The sequence below is a fragment of the Medicago sativa genome, chromosome 7 (genome assembly GCF_051527215.1).
Source record: "Medicago sativa cultivar Bolivia chromosome 7, Bolivia_mono, whole genome shotgun sequence".
Lineage (NCBI taxonomy): Eukaryota > Viridiplantae > Streptophyta > Magnoliopsida > Fabales > Fabaceae > Medicago > Medicago sativa.
The window spans coordinates 96838457-96861937 of record NC_140755.1 but is presented as its reverse complement, the minus strand read 5'-3'; the positions used below and the strand labels follow the sequence as shown (position 1 = coordinate 96861937).

General features: G+C 30.1%; 2 protein-coding genes, 1 long non-coding RNA gene and 1 pseudogene across 3 annotated transcripts; 1 reads left to right on the top strand and 3 right to left on the bottom strand.

Annotated features, from left to right (window-relative positions):
- Positions 1 to 1274: 1274 nt before the first annotated feature.
- Positions 1275 to 8621, top strand: LOC146910806 (uncharacterized). The gene is made up of 3 exons (XR_015019864.1): positions 1275 to 1575; positions 6851 to 6908; positions 7306 to 8621. It is a non-coding gene; the product is annotated as an uncharacterized LOC146910806 (long non-coding RNA).
- On the bottom strand, positions 7045 to 8340 carry LOC146910807 (short chain aldehyde dehydrogenase 1-like). The gene is made up of 2 exons (XM_085727764.1): positions 8257 to 8340; positions 7045 to 8168 (listed from the first exon to the last, which is right to left on the bottom strand). The coding sequence occupies exons 1-2, from the start codon at positions 8274 to 8276 to the stop codon at positions 7346 to 7348; spliced, it is 843 nt and encodes a 280-aa protein (XP_085583890.1). The 5' UTR covers positions 8277 to 8340; the 3' UTR covers positions 7045 to 7345.
- Positions 8622 to 9710: 1089 nt separating the features above from the next.
- On the bottom strand, positions 9711 to 11989 carry LOC146910805 (uncharacterized). Its single transcript, XM_085727763.1, has one exon. The coding sequence runs from the start codon at positions 11491 to 11493 to the stop codon at positions 9970 to 9972; it is 1524 nt and encodes a 507-aa protein (XP_085583889.1). The 5' UTR covers positions 11494 to 11989; the 3' UTR covers positions 9711 to 9969.
- A 739-nt stretch (positions 11990 to 12728) lies between these two features.
- LOC146910804 (short chain aldehyde dehydrogenase 1 pseudogene) lies at positions 12729 to 16164 on the bottom strand (annotated as a pseudogene).
- Between the last annotated feature and the right edge of the window lie 7317 nt (positions 16165 to 23481).

Genomic DNA, 23481 nt, shown 5'->3' with positions numbered 1-23481 from the left:
TTCTTTTTTGACATATACAAAAAAGTATCATTTTCCTCTCAAAAAAAGATCATTTGGAAGATGTCACTCCAAAATTATCAATTCAATCTGTTTTGTGAAAATGAGATGCATTTCTTCTTGTCTATCTGGTTTCCATCTCAAGTATAAAGTAGGAAAAATAGAGAAAAATCAAATATAATCACCAAAGTAAAATATAAAAGAGCAAATTAAAAACATAAAAAATATAAGAAAAGTTAAACAAAGAAAAATAAATAGATAGTAAAGGTTGCGAGTATCGAGAGATTAAAATAAAACAAAAGGGTTATAGAAATCCTTGATATATTTTTTGATATATATTTTTTGATTGATATGTGATGCATTTCTTCTTTTCTCTTGATTGACTTCCATGTCCAAACTAAAGATCTGGTCAAAAATAAAAAACTTATAAACACAACAAAAAAAAATTTGAAAAGAGATAATATGAATAAGAAAACAACAACATAAGAAATCACAATATAAAGTAACATAAGAATAAGAAATGTTAAATAAATTAAACAATAAAACCATAAAAAAATAAGAAATAAATAAATAAATAAAATAAAAAAGAATGGGGTTGAAAGCAATGTTTTTTTTTTTTTTTATGGAAGAAAAAGGTAGATGAAAATAATGAAAATCAAATTGTCTATATATATAGGAAAGAATATGTCTCTCTCAAAAAAAAAATGAAAGAATATTTCATATTCAACTTTGATTGGTTGATGAAAAATAAATGCGTCATATGATTCATTTTGATTGGCTAATAGAAAATGAATGAGTAAAGATCCATTTTGATTGGTTAATGAAAAAACATTAAATGAGATGGAGAATATGAAAACGCCACGTGTACTATTGCTTATAGATGTATGCTTTTGTATTATATAAAGATAGTCTTTTAAGGTTTATGCACGATTATTAAGGAAATGATTAATTGTGTTGACTTTAATGATAAAATTAGTATTGATTACCAAAATAGGTTGAATGAAATTCAATGAATAAGAGTATAATAGTGGAAAAAACAATAAATCTTGTATTGATATTCTAAAGTGAACATTATTTTGAGACACGGAAAAATATTAAAGAAACAATTATTTTGAGACGGAGGGAGAATATTGAATTTGAAGTGATAAAATTAATATTAATTATTGCTATAAGTGGAAAAAAGTAATTAAAATCATATTTAAAAGTGTAATGCATCAATTATTTATGGACAAATTTTTTTTTCTTTCACTGGTCACAAATCCAACAACCATGATAGAATCTTCCCTTCTCCCTCTTCACAGATCTCTCATCTATTCCCAACCTTACAATATGAAAAAAAAATCCTAAAATTCTATCCTTTCTCCTTCTTTGATTGACTGTACGGTGAGATCCGAAATTCATCAAATAAATGCATTGGGCCAACTCAAACAGCTTTCGGCCCAATACAATTCACCACAGATCTGAATTCATTTAACAACATTCTTCTTTCAACAAATCTTCAATTTTCCTCTGAATTTGAATTTTCCTCTGCTTTAAACATCACCTTCGAACATGAAGAAAAACATCGCTCAACAAGAGGTAGGTTTTTCTTGATCTCTCCATGTCGTTTGTACTTGAGATCCAGGTTTTAGGTTTTCGTTATATTTGATCTTGATTCCATTTAGATTTACTTTTTGTGCATGAAAGCTTGGTTTTCGTTTTATTTGATTTTGATTCCATTTCGATTTACTTTTTGTGCATGAATTCTTGGTTTTCATGTTGATTTACCTTTTTTTACTGCGCTAACGCGTGATTATCAATGATATTTTATAAAAAATTATGTGTAAATTACAAACGATATTTTATATAATTGTTTTGTTATATAGATTAAAATTATATGTATAGATGTTTGTGAATTTCAAATGTAACAAACTCAACAAACCATATTTATCTTTTTCAGTGACATAAATTATTTAACAAATATAGCAAAAATTCATTTTTTTTTAATAAAACCAACAATATAACATTGTTATAGGAAAATTTGTTTAAAGGTATAATTGGAATAACAAAAATCCAGCCCAAAATCCGTTCAAAACCCCCTATTCTCTTTATATATATAATATAGATTATCTCAGAAAATACAACTTGAGTAAAAAAAAATAAAAAAAATTTACTGCGCTAACGCGTGATTATCAATGATATTTTATAAAAAATTATGTGTAAATTACAAACGATATTTTATATAATTGTTTTGTTATATAGATTAAAATTATATGTATAGATGTTTGTGAATTTCAAATGTAACAAACTCAACAAACCATATTTATCTTTTTCAGTGACATAAATTATTTAACAAATATAGCAAAAATTCATTTTTTTTTAATAAAACCAACAATATAACATTGTTATAGGAAAATTTGTTTAAAGGTATAATTGGAATAACAAAAATCCAGCCCAAAATCCGTTCAAAACCCCCTATTCTCTTTATATATATAATATAGATTATCTCAGAAAATACAACTTGAGTAAAAAAAATAAAAAAAATCCACTCTAATGGATGTAAAAGATAAAATGAAAATACAACGAGATACAAAATTATTTAACAAAAAAAATTCTTTTCAAAAGAAAATATGAAGAGGATCTTGAATGTGCTTACAATTTTTGTTGTTGTTGAGATTAAACAAAAGAAAAAAAGAGGACGGTAATAACAGAATCTTTTTTTAGTCAAGTAGCCTAGTGATCGAAGCTCACACATTTTAAATGTGGAGAAGTAGGGTGTTAGGGGTTCGAACCTCTACCGCTGCATAAATTATGCATTGAAAATGATCTGTTTTTACATGAAGTAATAGTGAGACTTTTATTGATTATAACTATTATGAATAAATTCTTTAAAAAAAAACTATACTAAAAAAATGAAAATGAAAGCAAAGTGAAAGAGAATGTTGTCATAATTTTTAAGTTATGGATTGCGGTCTCCACATTTGCAATTTCATAATTTTGGTCTTCCAATTTTTATAATTTTTAAATTGAACCCAACGCTTAAATTAAGACCAATGTGGATGCCATATTAACATTTTAATTAATTATATACAAATGATTTATATTTTATAACTTAATTTTTTAATTAAATAATTTAGTAATTGTTACTATATATTTTATTAGAATTTTGGTTGAGTCTAACTCAATCTTACATGTCATATTCAATGGTGGTTTTGAGCGTGCTGAGGATGTGAGACAGCTCAGAACCCGTACATAAAGAAACACAATTTTTTTTAGGAAAACATACATACAATATGTATAAACATTTTTTTAAGGCATACAAACATTTCATTTTTTTAGTATGTATAAACATTTTTTTATAATATTATACATTAATAGTTAGAGAAATACAACTTTTGGTACTCGAATGTTCACAAAAGTGTTTTTTATTTTGCGTATTTGTGCAAATAGATGAAAATACAAGAGAACATGTAAAAACAAACAAAAGACTAAATAGGTAATTAATGTTATTGGTGTTTCTCGTCTAATTTTAAAGTGATAAACAATGTAATTATAATATGTTCATAAAATAATAGAATATTATAAAATATTATGGTGATTGGTCATAACAAAATCAAATCAATTTTTTGATAGTAATAGATACATAACACATTCTTTTTATAATAGATACATAATAAATAAATGTAATAGGAGTTTAAATTTTTCATCATTTTATATTTTTACCATATATAATATTTATTCTCACGTGACATGCATGACTCAAAGGTTCATACTTGATACACAAAGAACGAGGTAGATATGTACTCCCTCCGTTTCAAAATACATGTCCATTTTAGAAAAATTACAGATACCAAGGAATCAAATAAATGTTGTCATTTTTGATGCAATTCTTTGTGTTTTTTCTATAATACCCTTACTCATTTATTATGTCATTCTATTATTTCTCTCTCTACAATAAATATATAAGGGTATTATTGATAAACCAATAATTAATATTGCATTGAAACTTGAAAGGGACAAGTAAAGTGAAACAAAATTATTCTCCAAAATGGACAAGTATTGTGAAACGGAGGGAGTATTATATTGGTGGTTTGTGAATGCAGTGTGTGTTGTTGTTTGTGATTAAAATTCATGACTCCAAAGGTCATAATAAATGAAGAATGATAGAGATGTATTCTTTGTCAGATATTTTGGTGGTTCATGCGTTTTGTTCATTTATTGTTTGTGATTAAAATGTATGACTACTAAGGTGATGGTTAATTAATGAAAATAAGAGAAAATCAATTGTTGGTAATTTATCTAATATTCAAAAATATTTTTTTAATATAAAAATGGTATATTGGTTGTGTTATTTTGTTTGCATAAATAAATCATGCATTTCTGATGACTTTTTCTAGTTACACCCCGAAATTATCAGGTTACACCTAGGGGTGGCAAAAAAATCCGTGTCCGTGAGTATCCGCGGATAAAATCCGTCATTGGCACGGGCGCGGGTAGCTATACGAATACCCGTGAGTATAATAATCGGATATTTAACTACCCATTACTTTATGGACACGGACATGGATTTGATGATACCCGAACCCGTTAATAATTTAAGTAAATTACTAAAATATTCATGTGTATATATATAAGAGTTTGATGTCTAAAAAAAAATCCTAGTATTCTGGATGTTTATTTAGATTTTAGTCTTTTCTAGCATTTATTTTGAGGTTTTTATGCTTTTTGGATGTTTATTTGGATTTTGGATGTTTTTATCTTTTTATTTTACTTCAACAATTTGTATGGATTATGTAAGAATCATATGCATTATGGTATGCTGAATTTGGTTGGTATTATGTAAGAATCATGATTTTTGTTGGATAATGCTATGGATTATAAAATTTGAATGGAATGTGTTATGTATGGATCTTTAAAAGTTGAAGTTTGTAGGTAATTAAAAAAAATATTTCTCTTCGTACAAAAATAAAAAATAAAAATAAAATCCATGGATACCCGCAAATATCCGCGGGTATCTAAATACCCGTGGATTATCCGTATAAAGATACCCGCACGGGTACGGGGACGGACACGAGTACCATATTTATCCAACGGGGCGGGGACGGATATTATACTACCCGTACCCATGGATACCCATTAACATCCCTAGTTACACCCAAGATTCTATTAATATTTTATGATATTACCCAAACATCCCTTAGCCTCTCAAGTAAAATCAATTCGCGTATTAATAAATATTTTTGTAGTTTGTAAATGAATTTAATTCACGTATGTAAACGTGAAATCAATTTGCGTCTGTACATGTAAATTGAATTAACGTAGATGTGTATTGAATTAGGATTCTAAGGGATTTTAAAAGACTTTTTAATTATGAAAAAGTCTTGTGGTATTCAATCAAGACTCTTTGCAATTTAAAAAAAGTCTTGTGGTATTCAATCAAGATTCTTTGTCATTTTAAAAAAGTCTTAAGGTATTCAATCAAGACTTTTCATCACTTAAAAAAAGTCTCATGGTATTCAAAATCATTCAAATTTCAAAGGATTGTTTAATAAATTAGATTTTGATGGATTTTTTGAGATTGTCTAGTGAAATTTTAACAAAAAAAAGTCTTCCATGAAGACATAAGATTTCTTGGGATTGTTTTTCTTTAAAAGTTTTTACTATCTTTTTCTTATCTCTTCTTCCTTCTCTCTTCTCCCTTCCCTCTTCTCCCTTCCCTCTCTCCTCTCTTTTCTCTCTCTCTCTCCCCCAACTCTTCGTCTCTCTCTCTCTCTCTCTCTCTCTCTCTCTCTCTCTCTCTCTCTCTCTCTCTCTCTCTCTCTCTCTCTCTCTCTCTCTCTCCCCCTCCCTCTCTATATATATATATCTCTCTCTTCTCCCTCTATCTCCTCTCTTTTCTCCCTTCTCTCCCTCCTCTCTTCCCTCTCTCTATCTCTCATAAAAATAAAATAAAAAATAAGAGTATGTATTCAAAATATTATGATAGAGAGTGTGTTGTAATCATTTCTTTTCAATGAGTCCTTAAAATTTATACAATCTTTTGAAATCTTATAAATCCATACAATCCTTTAAAATCCTTTAAAATCTTATGATGTAAATCCATTGAAATCCAAATTGAAAATCCTGATTGTCTTCTAAAATCATGAAAGTCATTAAAATCCTACAAAATCTTTTAAAATCTGAGACTTTTTTAAGCAAAAATTGTCCTTCAAAATCTTAATCCAATACACCCCCCTTAGGCAAAATTAAACCTAAATTCAATTTTAGAGCAACATGTAAGTTTTTGGGGAAGCTTTAAAAAAATTTGTAAATATATAGGGAAAATGACCGGAATCAATTAAGCCAGTTGTCTACTTGAATTCTCCTCCTCCTTTCTTCTCTATTATTCAATATGTGGGGTTCTACGATTTTGGGATTAAAATAAATCTGCAAACCTAAACTACTTTCTTTTTCTTTATTATTTTAAAAATCACATAAATTAATATCTCTATCGGAAAAAATGTGTAGCAAATTTCTCATGGTCAAGAAATGTGTATCAATTGATTGTGAAATAACATGAAATGTGAAAATTGGATAGAAAAGATTGTATTTTGAGTTAAATATGAGAGGAAGGAGACGTAGGAAGAGGAAGACAAAAGGTAATGAATGAAAATAAAAAAAATAAAAAAGTTAGGAGTGTTTTTGTCAATTCAGGGTGTAACCAAAAATACTTGAGGTGTGATTAGAAAAAACCATTTCTCATAGTTTGCTAGGTTTCTAGAATGTCTGTCTATCATTGCTAATTTATTTGAGCAAGCTGTGAATCATTCACACAACAATGTTAAATGTTGTAATTACTAGTTTCTTAGTCGGATTGAAGCTGTTTACTTTTCAGGATTTCATATCCATAAGGTTCGGCATGAGACAAGATTTCTTCTACTTGCCCAAAAATGGTATTGTTTTATTGCAATGATTTATTCAAGGATATAATATCAGTCGTTAGATCAAATAATTATAACGGTTGAGATTTGATGTAAGTCTTTAGACTTGTCAAATCCTGTCTGTTGATAAAAAATAATAAATTATTATGGGTATAATAGGAAAAATAATATTAATATTAATTTGTATTTAAATTGACTTATAAAGACAAAAAAAAAATCTTTCCAAAACAACATACAATTTACAATTTAGGACGGAGAGAATAACAAATAACCTGATAAATAGCTAGAAACAGATAGGCAAAAGCGCACAACAACATTTTGCAGAAACCACATAAAAATAATAGACACAAATGCGACACTAGTAGCATAAGCCTAGTATAGCGAATAATCAACTGTCTTATTTTTGTAGGTATATATAGTGCAGTTGCAGAGGTTCCCAATCCAAATTCTTATTGCTGATCAATGTGGTTGGTGGTGCCATTCATCAAACATTTTATGAGTGCAGAAGTGAATGACATATTGGTGGTGCTATAACCTCCATCCAAAACTAAGTTGACTCCATTAACAAACTTGGACTCATCACTACTCAAATAAAGTGCTGCCTCAGCTATATCCTCAACTTCAAGAATAGCCTCTTTCAACACACCAACTGAGGACAAAACTTTCCCCATTTCACTCTTGTTCATATTCAGTGCATTGGTTAGAATTGGAGTAGGAATAGCTCCTGGTGAGATACAATTCACTTTAATCCCATATTGTCCTAACTCTACACACAAATTCTTCATAAGTCCCACTGATGCATGCTTTGAAGAAGAATAAGCATGCGTTGATTCACCAGCAGTTGCTGTAGCTACACTTGCAGTAAAAAGAATAACACCTTTTTTATTTGGGATCATTACCCTAGCAGCATGCTTAGCACCCAAGAAAGCTCCATAAACATTAACATCAAATACCCTTTTGAAAGCTTCGCTATCATAATTCAATATTTCTCTATTTTTGTCATCAGAGATACCAGCATTGTTAAACATGATGTCAAGCTTACCATAATTCGAAACTGCGGTGTCAACCACCTTTTTGATGTCTGATTCAATAGTTACATTGCAGTGAACATATAGAATGTTCTTCGTGCCAAGTTCATTGCAAAGGGATTGACCTAATTCGTCTTGAATATCTGCAATGATAACCTTAGCACCATGTTGAACAAATAGTTTAGCAGTAGCTGCACCAATTCCACTGGCACCTCCTGTGATTATTGCTACTTTACCTTCAAGCCTGCACAAAGAGAGATTTGAGATTTTATTCGTAAAAATATACTATAGTTGAAAGAATTCAATAGTGCTCTACTCCACAATATAGTTACCTTTTGCCAATTGAAGCCATCGAAGATGATTTTACCCAACTAGGACTAGAACACTTACTCCACTAGAGTTTGAATGCTTTTTATAGTAGCAGATTTTTATTTTTATTTTTTATACGCAAATTCATTACTGGTTGCGGATACTATTAAATATTAATTAGAACAACTAATAATAAGATGAACCTACCGACCAAAAGGTTTTGTGCTTAGATTCAATTGTGGAATTAGGTGAACTACTAACCATAAACAGATTCTTTATCGTTTACTTTCCCATTGCATGTCATGCAACGTTGCAAATTTATTGAACATTCACTGATGTAACATCTGTAATATTTGGTTTGAAAATGTTACCAAAACCCTTCTCAAAAGTTGTTGTGAATTGTGATAGATAGGATGGCACGGTCCACAAATTTTTATTTGATTTTTGACAAATGGATATTATACATGGACAACATTATATACGGCATATAATAATGAACTTAAGAACAAACATAAGATAATGACGAACCACAACTTGTAGTTTCGCCGCTCTCAGGGATTACGAATTCAAGGATTTTAATATTACTAAAAAAAATGACTTTTTAATATTAATTTTGGTATTATTTTGCAAGATATTTGTATTAAATTATAAAACTTTTTTTTTTGATACATTAAATTATAAAACTTAAACGTGCTTTCATTTGAAATTCAATTTATATGTACTACTTTCAATATAATTTTTTTACACATATATCTCAATTTACAATATAGTAAATTTTTATAAAGATATTTTAAGAATTAACATTAAAAAATAGCACCACGATTTTGATATATCAAGAGAGATGACGAGATGCGAGCTTGAGAGAGATGGCAGACATAGGTGAGATAAACGGCGGCGATGGTGAGACAACCATAGAGAAGACAACAAATTATACAATAAGGGCGGCGACGGCGATTGTGACTGATAAATTTAAAATTTTAACATGAGACCAAAAATAATAACCATTTTTAAATGTTTTTAATTTGCCAAACGTACTTACAATCTATATATGTTTTTTTTTCCCGTGAGCTTAGCTCAGTTGATAAGGACAATGTATAATATATGCAAGATCCGGGTTCGAACCCTGGACACCACCAAAAAAAATCTATATAAGTTTTTTTTTTGTTTTTTTGTTTACAAGACAATCTATATAAGTTGATGTTATTAATTCGTAAAATTATATATAGAAAAATGTTGACTGAGATAAATCATCCACGACACCGGATACCCTTACGGAGACACAAACATCTTACAAGTTGTCAAGAAAGCAACTAACGGTGAATATTACTAACATTTTTTTTTTTTGATAAGCAAGGAACGTAGACAGACATCAAGAGGCATCATCGACGTCCCAACTAAGTTGGCACCTCGAGAGGCCTCCATCCTATGCCGCAACGCTCTAAAATTTTATTAAAAAAAGGGAAAAATAATTACAAAAGGAGGGGGGACAAGACCAAAACCCTCCAAAAAACAAAAAGAAAAACAAGAGAAACAGAAAAGAAACAGAAGAAACAAAAAAAACAACCAAAAAACAGATCATTGAAATCTATAATTTGGAAGTCCACATCTATCCCTATAGAGATCAAGCCATAAAACAATAGGAATAGAGCCTAGCCAGACTATACCAACATAGGAGTGATCCATAGAAGCCAACCTATCTGCGCAACTGTTTCATCTAGTATTCCAACAGAGACAATTCAGTGATCAGTGGAACCCCGAGCACTGGATTTAGAAGACTTCTTTGAAAGAACATGTTGGACCTTCAGTTTCTGCTTCTGATTTCTTGTAAGAATAAGACCTGCAGATGCGCCAGCTGCAGCTTCAGCTGCTGATCGAGCATCATACTCTCGGACTCTTTCCCACAAATCTAAACCATGTTGAATGTTCTTGCTAGGATGTACCTCTTGTCTTTGTAATTGAGCTGGACCCACAGGAATTTCCTCAAGTACATGAACGGATGTGTTGGGCAGCCTTTCTTGATGGATTTCTGTGTCAACATTTTTTTCGTAGGTGATCATAACCTGTTCTTCGGCCTCATCAGAACACAAGTTGGCCTCCACAGCTAGAAATGCTTCAGTTGAGTTGATATCATGTGCTGGTACTGCCATAGTTGTCTGTGTTTCTACCGGGATGTCATCTGCGTGGTTAATACTTTCGTCCCCATGGGATAGGGACACTGCACCAAGCTCCAAAGTAGCCTCCAAAGATGCGGCCTCAAGTGTTTTTTGAACTGGAATATCTGAGTTCATGGATTGGTGTGTGACTGCTTCAGAAGGAATTGTGGTGTCTGCCATCTGGTCCGAATTTTCTTCCAACGGGATATTCATATTTGTGCCCATGTCATGTTGTGTAACATTGTTGTCTTCAACTGGAATATAAGATTGATGTTGCACCTGTGTAGTATCTTCCTCCGGAATATTATTGTTGCCAATGTCACGATTCGAACCTGCCAAAGTGACCGTAATATCTTGCTGAATGGGTACCGGGGCCACCTCCTTCTGTGGTGCTGCAAAAGCAAGAGAGGAACCTATTCCCGATGGATTGTCTTTGATAGGAACCCAATTTCCCTTTGGAGTTGGAACTGGTTTTTTGCCTTGGACATTTCTTTCTTTGTGCACAGTTTTGTCCTTCTGAGGATATAGCCACCTGCAGGAGGAAACATCATGGCCCAAGGTATGACAATGTGTACAAAATTCCGGAAGCCACTCATAGGCCACCTCCACCTGAAACGCGTAACCTTCCCTCTCAACCGTGATTTCATGAAATAATTGGCGTGAAAAATCCATGTCGACAAGTATGCGTGCGTAGTGCCCGTAAATGCGCTTGGAAGTCGCATTATCAATGAGTAGTGGAGTGCCCACAGCACTAGCAATTTCCCGGAGCGTCCTATCCATCCAATACTCTTGTGGTAATTCCAAAAGTCGAATCCATACTTGTGCATGAGTGTTACGATGCTTGTGCATATTGAAATCTTTGGTCCATTCAAACAATCGGAGAACTCCTGGCTTCAAATTAACCGTCCCCATCGCCCATACCATGCGTTTATCATCCTCTGAGGCAAAAAAAAATTCATAGAAACCCCTCCCCAAGGGTGTCATGGACCATGCTCCCTTTGTTTTCCATTGGTTTTGAAGTTTCGAATTGATGTCTTTTGCAGTGTAGGGTTTATCACCCTTATTCAGAACCAGTCGACCACGGAGATTACGCTTGCAAACAGCCATACCCTTCTCATATATGTCTTGTGAAATATGGATGCTTACGTTTTCACCACGAATCAGAGGCTGCGGTAAATTATCATTACTTGAGATCGTTGTTGATGAGGCAGTCAGTGCTTGCGCAAAAGAAATTCAATTCACCGGTTTGGGAGGAGGAACTGTTGCTGCAGATGATGCGTGATTCACAACAATCTTCCCCAGTGGTGCGGCCAGCTCGGCCTGCCAATCAAAGGCCATGGCCAAGCTGCGGTATAAGTAGAATTCACGGATCAGAATATGTTGTTGCTAGCTTCCAATTCTCCAAAGAATAAAGAATGGATTACTATAATGGAACAAACGTGAACCAATTGAATTGGTGTTCCAATGAAACTAAGCCACCAATTCAAGAGCAAACACAATCGGTGCCAACAAAAAGAATAAATTAACCTGAATTGTTGAACGATGGATTGGAGATTGAATGCAAAACGGCGCTCATTGCTAGAACCCTAACAGAGCGTTCTCATTTTCCGTAAAAAGAACATCTCGTGAATATTACTAACATCATAAGCAGTGTCATTAATATATCCAAACGAAAGGAAAAATTAAAGTCAAACAAATAGCTACCTAAATCAATTTTCTTTGAAACCTTGAACACAAGAATTGCTTTTTCATACTTCATCCAAAAGCATTTTCATAATTTCAAAGTACAATAAAACGAGGGGAGAAAACACAGAAGGAACAAAAATTCAGCATAATAAAGATGCCTGAGTAATCACCGAGAAGTAAATAAATGGGGCTATGTCTCATATTATTTCTATTGTATTTTCTCATACATACATCTTGCACTCGATTAGTTTTATTGGTAAAGTGGTTTATCAATTAGCGACACTACTTTTATTCATGTGAAATTTTTTATATATGAAGAATCATAATCGTTGATGAAAAAAAAATTACCCTGTTTTGTTGATAATTTGATGTGCTTGTTGTCTTGTTCAATTCTTCTGTTTTTTTTGTCCTTCCAAAAAAATACTTTATTGTTTGGACAACTCTTGTTCAATACTTGGTTGGCTTGCTATATATCATTTTTGGATGGTAATTCTACCGGAGGTATTTATTTCAATGATATAGAAACACAAGATATATAGATATTCATATATGATTACATATTTTTTTTCTTTTGTAAATGAATTGAAAATTTTCATATTAATTTTTAATCATTTATTTCTCTATTGGTGAAGATAAAATCAGTATTCTTATATCAATCCAATTTGTTACTGAACAATGTGGTTGGTGGACCCGTTCATCAAACTTTTGAATGCTAAAAGGCATGACATATTGGTGGTGCTATAACCTCCATCCAAAACAAAGTTGACTCCATTCACAAGCTTGGACTCATCACTACTCAAATAAAGTGCTGCCTCAGCTATATCCTCAACTTTAGGAACAACCTCTTTCAACACACCAGCTGAGGACAAAACTTGCTCCACCTCATTCTTGTTCAACTTCAATGAGTTCATTAGAATTGGAGTAGGAAGAGCCGGAGGTGAGATACAATTAACTCTAATCCCATATTTCCCTAATTCTACACACAAATTCTTTGTAAGCCCTACCAATGCATGCTTTGAACAAGTATATGCATGTGTTGTTTCACCAGCAATTTTTGTAGCAACACTTGCAGTAAAAAGAATAACACCTTTTTTGTTTGGGATCATTACCCTAGCAGCATGCTTAGCACCCAAGAAAGCTCCATAAACATTAACATCAAATACCCTTTTGAAAGCAACGCTATCATAATTCAATATTTCTTTGTTTTTGTCATCAGAGATACCAGCATTGTTAAACATGATGTCAAGCTTACCATAATTCGAAACTGCGGTGTCAACCACATTTTTGATGTCTGATTCAATGGTTACATTGCAGTGAACATATAGAATGTTCTTTGTGCCAAGTTCATTGCAAAGGGGTTGACCTAATTCATCTTGAATATCTGCAATGATAACTTTAGCACCATGTTGAACAAATAGTTTAGCAGTAGCTGCACCAATGATAACTTTAGCACCATGTTGATATGTATGAAATTTATCGTTTGAAATCTGTTTGATGTTAATTTGAACATGAGATAATGTGCATATAAGTGATTACCTATTATGAAATATTTGGTGTTCTAAATGCATGTGTGTAGTATCTAAGTAAATATGAATATGTTAGATTTAACATGTGGTGACATATATATACATGATTTAGAAATTGTTGAAGTATATGAATTTTGATGAGTATAGTAATATGTTAAGAATGTTTAAACACTATTTTATTTATAAAAGTAGTGTAGATAAATTGTCAAAATATCAAGTGGTTGCTTTAATGATATTATTTACTTTGTGTAAGAAATTATTATCATTAATATTGTGCTGATATTATATTTACATGATAATATGAAAAGTAATGGTTAATTTCTTGTTTATCATGATATTAAAATAATTTGGGTCTGTTTTGAATTATTGTAAGTTGATATATGTTCATGGAAGAAAGTCATAGAAAATATTAATGATTTTGGTTCATTGTTTATTCTTCTATGTCATTGTTTATTGAAATTTAGTATTGAACATATTTAAACATAAACTTGAATTTAACACAATGAATTTATGATATATGTATTAGTTATATGATAACTAAAATCAAAATGATTGTGTTATATTTAATTTTATGTGGAGTATATGACTTACATGTTTAATCCCATCTTATGAAGTTTGGATATGACATTCTTTTATGATCAATTTTTATTTTGCTATGTATGTTTAATGCATTCAATGTATGATATATCTTGGCTAGATATAAAAGAAAAGTTGAAGTTCAAATTGAAATGCATGTTAAATATTGTTATAGCAAAGGTGTAATGACATAAAAGTTTGTGCATTATTACAATATACTCAATTGACAAAAGTGTGTCATGGTTTGATGATAGTTGGTGAATACTATCAAGAGTATATAAGTTGATCCATAGACATAGCTATGAGAATACAAAATCTATGTGAAGAATTGAATATTCAATGTTTATAAAAATTAAAAGAAAATCTTGCAATTATTTGACGAAATGATTGACAAGGAATGATGTCTTTGGAAATGATGTTGAATACATTGAAGACATTATTAGGGATGTGGTACAAACCCAAATCTAATTGATTACCAATGGTGGAAACTCAACCCACACTTGAGTAGCATCAAGTCTTGGGTTCAATGGTGAAAGTACACTATTAGAGTAATTGAAGTACTTGACAATAGATAACATCCCAAGGGGCAAAAGTACTTGGACCATAAGAAGAAAAAGGGTAGGATGAGGTTTTCCTCTTAATGGACATATAGCATATATTTGCTGGAATGCATACTTATGGGGCATTTCCGATATAGTCTACCTATGTGAGAATGAAGTTTGGCCGCTTCACGGAGTTCAAGGGTTTGACTCTTAAATTCTCATGAAAAGGGATATATGACACAAGGCCTTCTTAATGTGTCATCTTACAAGTCTCTTTATCAATGGTACCGAGATTCTATGTGTAAGTTATGCACACTTGTTCTAATGAATAGTTGGTTCAAAGCTTGCCTACCATACTATTTGGGAATGAGCGAAAACTTAACTTACTAAGTAATGGTTCAAATCGCGAGATACCATTATCTGAAGGCATGGAATTTCCGGATTTATGTGATTTAGTATTTTGAAAATGGTGGGGGATTGTTGGTGATTTCCAAAATAATGGAATCACTTTAGAACCAAAAGTTGTAACTCTTCATGGGAATCATTCATATACATTGGAACCTTTGGCAAAGAGATGCTTAATGAACATTTGCATTGATTCAAATGTATATGGTTATAACACTTGGCAAAAGGGTGCTTAATGAACCATAACATTGATTCAAGTGTATATGGTTATAACCTTTGGTAAAAGGGTGCTTAATGAACCATAACATTGATTCAAGTGTATATGATCATAATCTTTGGCAAATGGGTGCTTAATGAATCATAGCATTGATTCAAGTCAAAGGGGTGTTTTCTCTCATGTGAAGAGTCATATAATGCACTATAAATGTTTGGCATTTGGGCATTAGTTGGACACACAAAAAAGAACAACAACATAATTCTCCATCATTCTCTTACTCTAAATCATCCATCAATTCTCTAATGCATGAGTGAATTGCTGGAACCATAAATCTGTAAAATACTGTTAGGAGATACGCTTGGTGTGGTTGTGCAATACACGTCAAGGAACTCATAGTATCCTGAAGGGGATTCGCCGGTCATTCCTTATTGCATCCAATATACGGTTATTGGTGGGGGCGAATCGAACCTAAAGGTTAGTATGGCAACCCCATACGCTTTGAGTTTGCATGCATAACCATTAATCTTTTCAGGTTTCAAGTACAGCAGCATCTTCCCAACAATCAAGATATACAACAAATCTTTGGAATTTATGTGCACACTTCATCATAGTCATCTTCATCATCTTCTTGGTCAAGTTATTGCAGCAGACCCCCAACACAAGTTCCAACAGCACCTCCTGTGATTATTGCTACTCTACCTTCAAGCCTGCGCAAACATTCAATTTCCTAAAACTATTAATTATTTCAGATTTGATTCATACAAATATAAAGTTGAAAGAATTTGATATACTACTCGATAATATACCTTTTGGCAATTGAAGCCATGGAAGAGGATTTGCTCTCAACTATAGAGAATTCAATTTACTACTCTATAATATACTTGTTCTAAATTGATACAGAGGAACTTCAATTTATAAGTAGACAATTTAATGAAGAAATATCCTCAAACTGACAAAATTTTAAAGTAGTTGATATTCATTATAACAATTAACAACTGATAAATGACAGATACCAATTAGTCAACTGTACAACAGAATTAGTGCTCTAACCGAAATTATTTTCTGGAGAAACTTAGGCAAACCGTCCTTCTTCATCATCTTCTAATTTCAAGTGTTCCCAAATTCAGCTAACACGTCGATATCTTGTTCATTTCTCAAAATGATTAGATGGTTTATTTGCAAAGATAAAATACAAATAAATTTAAGAAAATTTTGAAGACATTAAAAAATCAAAAATATTTAATACACTAAATTTTTTTTGTCATTCTCTTTTTAAATGGAGCTCGGGTTTATTTGAATAATCGGAGAGAACTTGGATCATTCAAACCATGACTTTGATCAATCTTTATGAAGATACCTTTGGTCAGTGATATCCTAAAAATGCTATTAAAATTAAGTAGGGACTAAACTTACAAGGTCGCTATTTTATAGGGACTAGAAACATAATTAACCCTTTATTTAATAATAAACTTTTCTCTCACGTCCTTTATTTTAATAAACTTTTCTCTCTCAATCTCACTCTCCTCTCGTATCTTTTTCTTACCATCTTTCTTTATTTTTCATTTTCTCTCTTCATTTTCAACTCCATTTTCTCTACTAATTTTCAATTCAGTTTTACTAACAAGTTTTTTTTAGAGGAAACTAACAAGTGTTGTTGTTATAGCAGAATATGATTTTGTATTTTACGATAACACTATTATAGAATACGTTAATTATGTTTTTTCACGGGACGCATATTAATATTTTTCACACTCAAACATATTAGTAAATAAAATCTATGATTATTTTTATTTATTAGCTTTTTTCATATCGTCAATACTAAAACATGAACAATATTATAATATACTATGATTAATCATACTTCAATTTTTTCTGTTGTTTTTTTAAATGTATCCCTAAAAAAACCCGTTGGAGTGTACAATTGTAACACGAGACCCATTTTAATAACTACAACGAGTGATCAGTTTTAATTAGTATTTTTTTAATATCACTAATTTAACACCACGATTGCCTAGGTTATATTAATATATTAATAAAATATATGTGGGTGTATGGACTATATATTAATAAAAATATATATGAGTAATGTTTGTTTTATGGGAATATATTAATATATTCTTATTTCTGAAATTTAATGGGAACTATATATTGATAAAATACAAATGAGTATATGAACTATATATTAACAAAAATATATCTCACTATATTTTTTTACGGGAATATGTTAGTATATATTTATTTATGAAATGTATTTTCATTTATTAGCTTTTTAAATATTGTCAATACTAAAACAAGAACAATATTATAATATATTATGATTAATCATACTTCAATTTTTTCCCTTTTTTTTGAAAATGTATCACTAAAAAAATCATTGGAGTGTACAATTGTAACACGGGACCCATTTTAGTAACTACAATGAGTGATCAATTTTAGTTAGTATTTTTTTTAATATCTCTATTTAAACACCGCGACTGCCTAAGTTTTATTAATATATTGAAAAAATATATGTGGGTGTATGAACTATTTATTAATAAAAATATATATGTGAGTATATATTTGTTTTACGGGAATATATTAGTATGTTCTTATTTCTGAAATCTAATGAAAACTATATATTGATAAATATATATATGAGTGTATGGACTATATATTAATAAAAATATATCTCACTATATGTTTTTATACGGGAATATGTTAGTATATGTTTATTTGTGAAATGTATTTTCATTTTTTTTTTAATAACGTCAATACTAAAACAAACAAAAAAATTATAATATACTATGATTAATCACACTTCAATTTTTTCCATTGTTTTTTTAAAAAATGTATCAATAAAAAACCCGTTGGAGTGTACAATTGTAACATGGGACCCATTTTAGTAACTATAACGAGTGATCAGTTTTAATTAGTATTTTTTAATCTGTCAAAAAAATTAGTATTTTTTAATATCTCTATTTAAATACCGCGACTGCCTAAGTTTTATTAATATTAATAAAGTATATGTGGGTGTATGGACTATATATTAATAAAACTATATATGAGTATATGTTTGTTTTACGGGAATATATTAGTATATTCTTATTTCTGAAATCTAATGAGAACTATATATATATTGATAAAATATATATGAGTGTATGGACTATATATTAACAAAAATATATCTCACTGTATTTTTTTACGGGAATATGTTAGCATATGTTTATTTATGAAATATATTTGAAGATAACAATATTATATAATCAATTAATTATGATTTTTCACGGGATGCTTATTAGTATTTTTCACACCAAAACATATTAGTAAATAAAAACTATGATTATTTTTATTTATTAGGTTTTTTAATATCATCAATACTAAAATCTAATATATATAATTGTTCATATTAAAATTTAATTATTTTATAATTTTTTATTACTAACGATCAATATATACAATGCACATATTGTGTTAATTTTGATGAGTTTTGACAAGGTTTTAAGTTATTTATTTTTATTTTTTGAGATTGAGTGATTTAGTTCAATATGATCCAACTCAGTTTAATACACGCACACATTTTTATAGAGACCCAGTTTTATATATGAGTTATTCGGTTTAATCTGGTTCAGTCATGCGGTTCAATCAATGACCAGGTGAACCAGTGTCTCAGTCACCTTACCGAGTCGACGACGGTCCGATTTTTAAAACTATGATTAATACAATTTTATAAATTATTTTCTCTAAATTGACCAAGCATCAATCCTAATAAACAACCAATTTTTTATTTATTGAATGATCTAAAAAGTAAGTAACTTAAATCACGTTAAGAAATAGCAATTACAAAAGTTAGTATTGTAAATTGATTCTCAACTTGTTTGAATCAAATAACAATGACGAGAAATTTAGCAACATATTAAACTTCGTTGAAAGCATGATCTATTAATTAAAAAACTATAAAAATATAGTAATCGATCATATATTTTAAATAAATAAAAAATCGATCTTGAATATATTAGATAAATCATACGCAATTAATTTTCTATCATTATCATTAAGTAAGCATGACTCTTGATTGAAGTCATGTATTTCAATCACAATCAACTACTTCCATGAACTAATACATCTTGCATGCATATCTTTTCATTTTTCATCAATTAAATATGACTCTTTGGGTCAAGCATCTCATGTGAGAGTGAATGAATATTATATATGTTAGAAATACAAAGTGATTGTAAATTTTAACCTTCATTACATCTATCTATTATGTATCTATTATCTATCAAATAACTATTTAAATTAACCGCGCGTAAAATTTTGGAACGTTATATTATTTTATTAGTAAATTACATTGGTTATGATATTAAAATTCGACATAGAACATCAACAACATTAAGGGCTTGTTTGGAATTGCTAATTTTCGAGCTTATAAAAAATAACTTATGCAAATAAATATGTTTTTATGTTAATTCATAAGTTTTCACTAATAAAAACTTTATCTTCATAAGTTTTTTTTTCATAAACTACATCTACTAGCTTATGAATGATACATTTTTTTAAAGGAGATTATAAGTAATACGTAAATGTCCCTAAAAAAAGTAATATGTAAATGCTTATTTATTTGCATAATATGTTATTAATAATTGATTCAATTTTCATAGAACTGAAAATGATATTTACTATCAATCAATGTTCCACAAATCACGTGCTAACTCGTAAACTCGGACGAGTTTATGAGTTTAGGTGTCAAATTCGAGTTAACTTTGATGTAAAAACGTTTTTTGTTAAAATTGAAATCTGCAACGGGTTTAAGCGAGTTAACTCATTTTAAACTCGCATATTCGCCCGAGTTTAGAGATTTTACCTTTTAATAAAACACCGTTTTTTTGGCTCATTTTTTTCCTGGGTCAATTTTTTTTCAAGCCCAACCCACTCAATTTTTGTTTTCTATTAACAAGTTTAGAAACTTATGAAACTTTTTTTTTTTGGATGGTTTAGAAACTTATGAAACTTATAATTTTGTGAGTTAATTTTGTATTTTGATGCTAAGTTGAGCAAACCATTTTATTTTGGTTATTGTGTGTACTTTATCTTTATAATTAAGTCATATTTTAGATTATTGACCTATTTACAATATTATATTAGTTTTTCCCTCTATAAAAATATTATATTAACTTTTATATGTCACGTATATAATAATATTTTTATATAATTTTAATTTTAGATAAACTTGTACGAGTATACGTGACTTTATCTAGGTAAAACGAGTTGAGTAAACTCTTAAGTTGTATAACCTTACTATCAATTATGATTAATTACAGTAAAAATTGATTTAGACATCACGGCTAAATGCATAACAATAGCACATCATAAACACAAGAAGATAACCAATACCAAACCAAAATAAACAACACTAAAAAAAATAAATAAAAATAAGCACAAAAATACTCTACTACCAAATCAACACATCAAAATATCCTTAAAAAAAATCAAAATAGAAAAACAAAATTCGAGAACCCCAGTTATTCACATATCCAATTCAACCTGAGAACTCCATTTGATCCTTTTATTTGATAGTTTGTTTACAAACAAGATCAAACAACATCATAAAATGCAACAAAACGGTATGGAATGGATGCAACAAAGGAGAATGTGATGACAACTTCTTATGTTTAGAGGTTTTGCAATTTACAAGAGTCTTAAATGTTTGTGTCTCCTCAATGGTTGTTTATACGACACAAAATAAGCTACCCCAAGGTAGGGACTAACTAAGGAACTCTTAAGCTTATCTCACAATCGGCTTATTTGCCACTTATAGCTTCTGCCATATTCAGTCCTCCACACAAGTCTAAATTTGCAACAACTTAATCCTTTATTTCAGCTTATAAGCTTTTTTCAGCCCTTCTTTAAGTGCTCTTAAGCCTTCATGAAACTAGGGAAGTATGGATGGACGATCCTCCTATCCGAAATGTCTCGCTCGCCGATTCATGCGATTCACATATACCAAACCCGTAGGCCAAACCTGCAGTTTTTCCGGCATGAGAATTGATTAACTATTTTTTTTTTTGTAGAATTGAAGAAGAAAGTCACCAAGAGTACTGTTGTGGTTCAGAATGTTATGGGTATACTTGATTATGATTTCGATGAAATGTATGTAACTTGTAACTTAATTCATTTATGTAGTTTACAATTCTTTTTATAAAATAATTAATAACTTCTTTCATTTCAGATACCCTGATGCCATATTTGTGGATCATGTTGATTACCACGAGAGATATGTTCATTGGCGTCAACTTTTGGAGGATCCAAACCAGCCTTAGGCGATGCTCCAGCCTTGAGCATTGATTTAGTCTGTCTTATAAGGATCCCTGTTAGCAGAATACTGCACTTTTGATGAGTCTATGTCTCATTGATTTAGTCTATGTCTCATAAGGATCCCTATTAGCAGAATACTATACTTTTGATGAGAATAGGTATATGAAAACAATTTACCTTATGAATTTGAATTTAATTGATTTAGTCTATATATCGTAAGGATCCCTGTTAGCAGCATACTGCACTTTTGATGAGAATAGGTATATGAAAACAATATTTTACCTTATCAATAAGATTTCTATCGTTTAATGGTAATAAACTTCGATAGATTGTTTCAATATAATACCCCTTCTGTTTTGATTACTTTTGAAATTAATGTCACTTATAAGGAAAAAAGTTGTTTCAAAATAAATAATAGTACAATATTTTAATTATTGAAATAATATTCACAAACCCAAAAATCATCCTTCAACATATATTTAGTCAAAAATAATATTTTAGTGTTAATATATATTTACCCTTGCCATTTTAGTAAGTTTTGGTTTATCCAAACATTGAGATTCCCCCTTTTAACTTATTATTATTATTATTATTATTATTATTATTATTATTATTATTATTATTATTATTATTATTTATTAACAACAATTATTGTATGTTTAATTCAAATGCCAATTTTGTTCATGCATTTAATTCCATGTAATCAAACAAAGTTTCAAAACAAAAACTGACATAATGTCACTTATAAGGAAAAAAGTTGTTTCAAAATAAATAATAGTACAATATTTTAATTATTGAAATAATATTCACAAACCCAAAAATCATCCTTCAACATATATTTAGTCAAAAATAATATTTTAGTGTTAATATATATTTACCCTTGCCATTTTAGTAAGTTTTGGTTTATCCAAACATTGAGATTCCCCCTTTTAACTTATTATTATTATTACTAGCTTGGAAACCCGTGCCAAGCACGGGCTAGAATTACGACTATTTTTTTTTATAAAATCTAATTAAATAGAAAATTCATTATTTTATACACAATATATAAATAGAACGCATTATTATCGGATTTTCGATTGCTTATATATGCAAATATCAACGTGTATATAGTTATTTGGATTTTCGTATCGTTAATCAGGAATGATTTAACAGATGTAACGTCGAAACATTAGTATTTAATGCCGGAATATTTTACATGGATGGCTAAGATGGCTAAAATTTATTACGGAGATGTGAGTCTTTTTATTTTTATTTTTTATGTTCTGCATATAACTGTGGGTGTTGGAGTCTCGAGGCCTACCGCTGCATATACAATTAATTGTCCCTACCTAACCAATCGTCTCTACCAGATGCCCTTATATATAGTTTCTTTCAAATTCCATGATTTCTATAGCGGATACCCTTATATATACAAAGTTAATATCGTGCATACACTTGATTCATCTTAACATCCAACACGAATTTGTAATTATTCAATCGTGTAACAAATAAGTATAACAAACAACGACAAAGACACCAACTATCTATCACATTTTTTAACTAAGCATGTTATAAAAACACAATAGAAAAGGCTTGAAAAAGGACTACAAAATTGTCCTGTGCATGCACATAGACATAGGCGCTCCAAAGAACAAAGAAAAAAAAAAGACGGATATATAGCAAATTGTATAAAAATTGATCACTCGGCCTGTTCTTTGCACAACAATAAATGTCATTGGATTTTATACATTGAAATAAGAAGTGTGATCTTAATTGTTAGTTTCAGAATTGTAGTTTATCTACATGACCAATCCATTACTCTTTCTTTATGCAACTATTAGAATGGTTGCAAGTAGAAATAACCAATTCA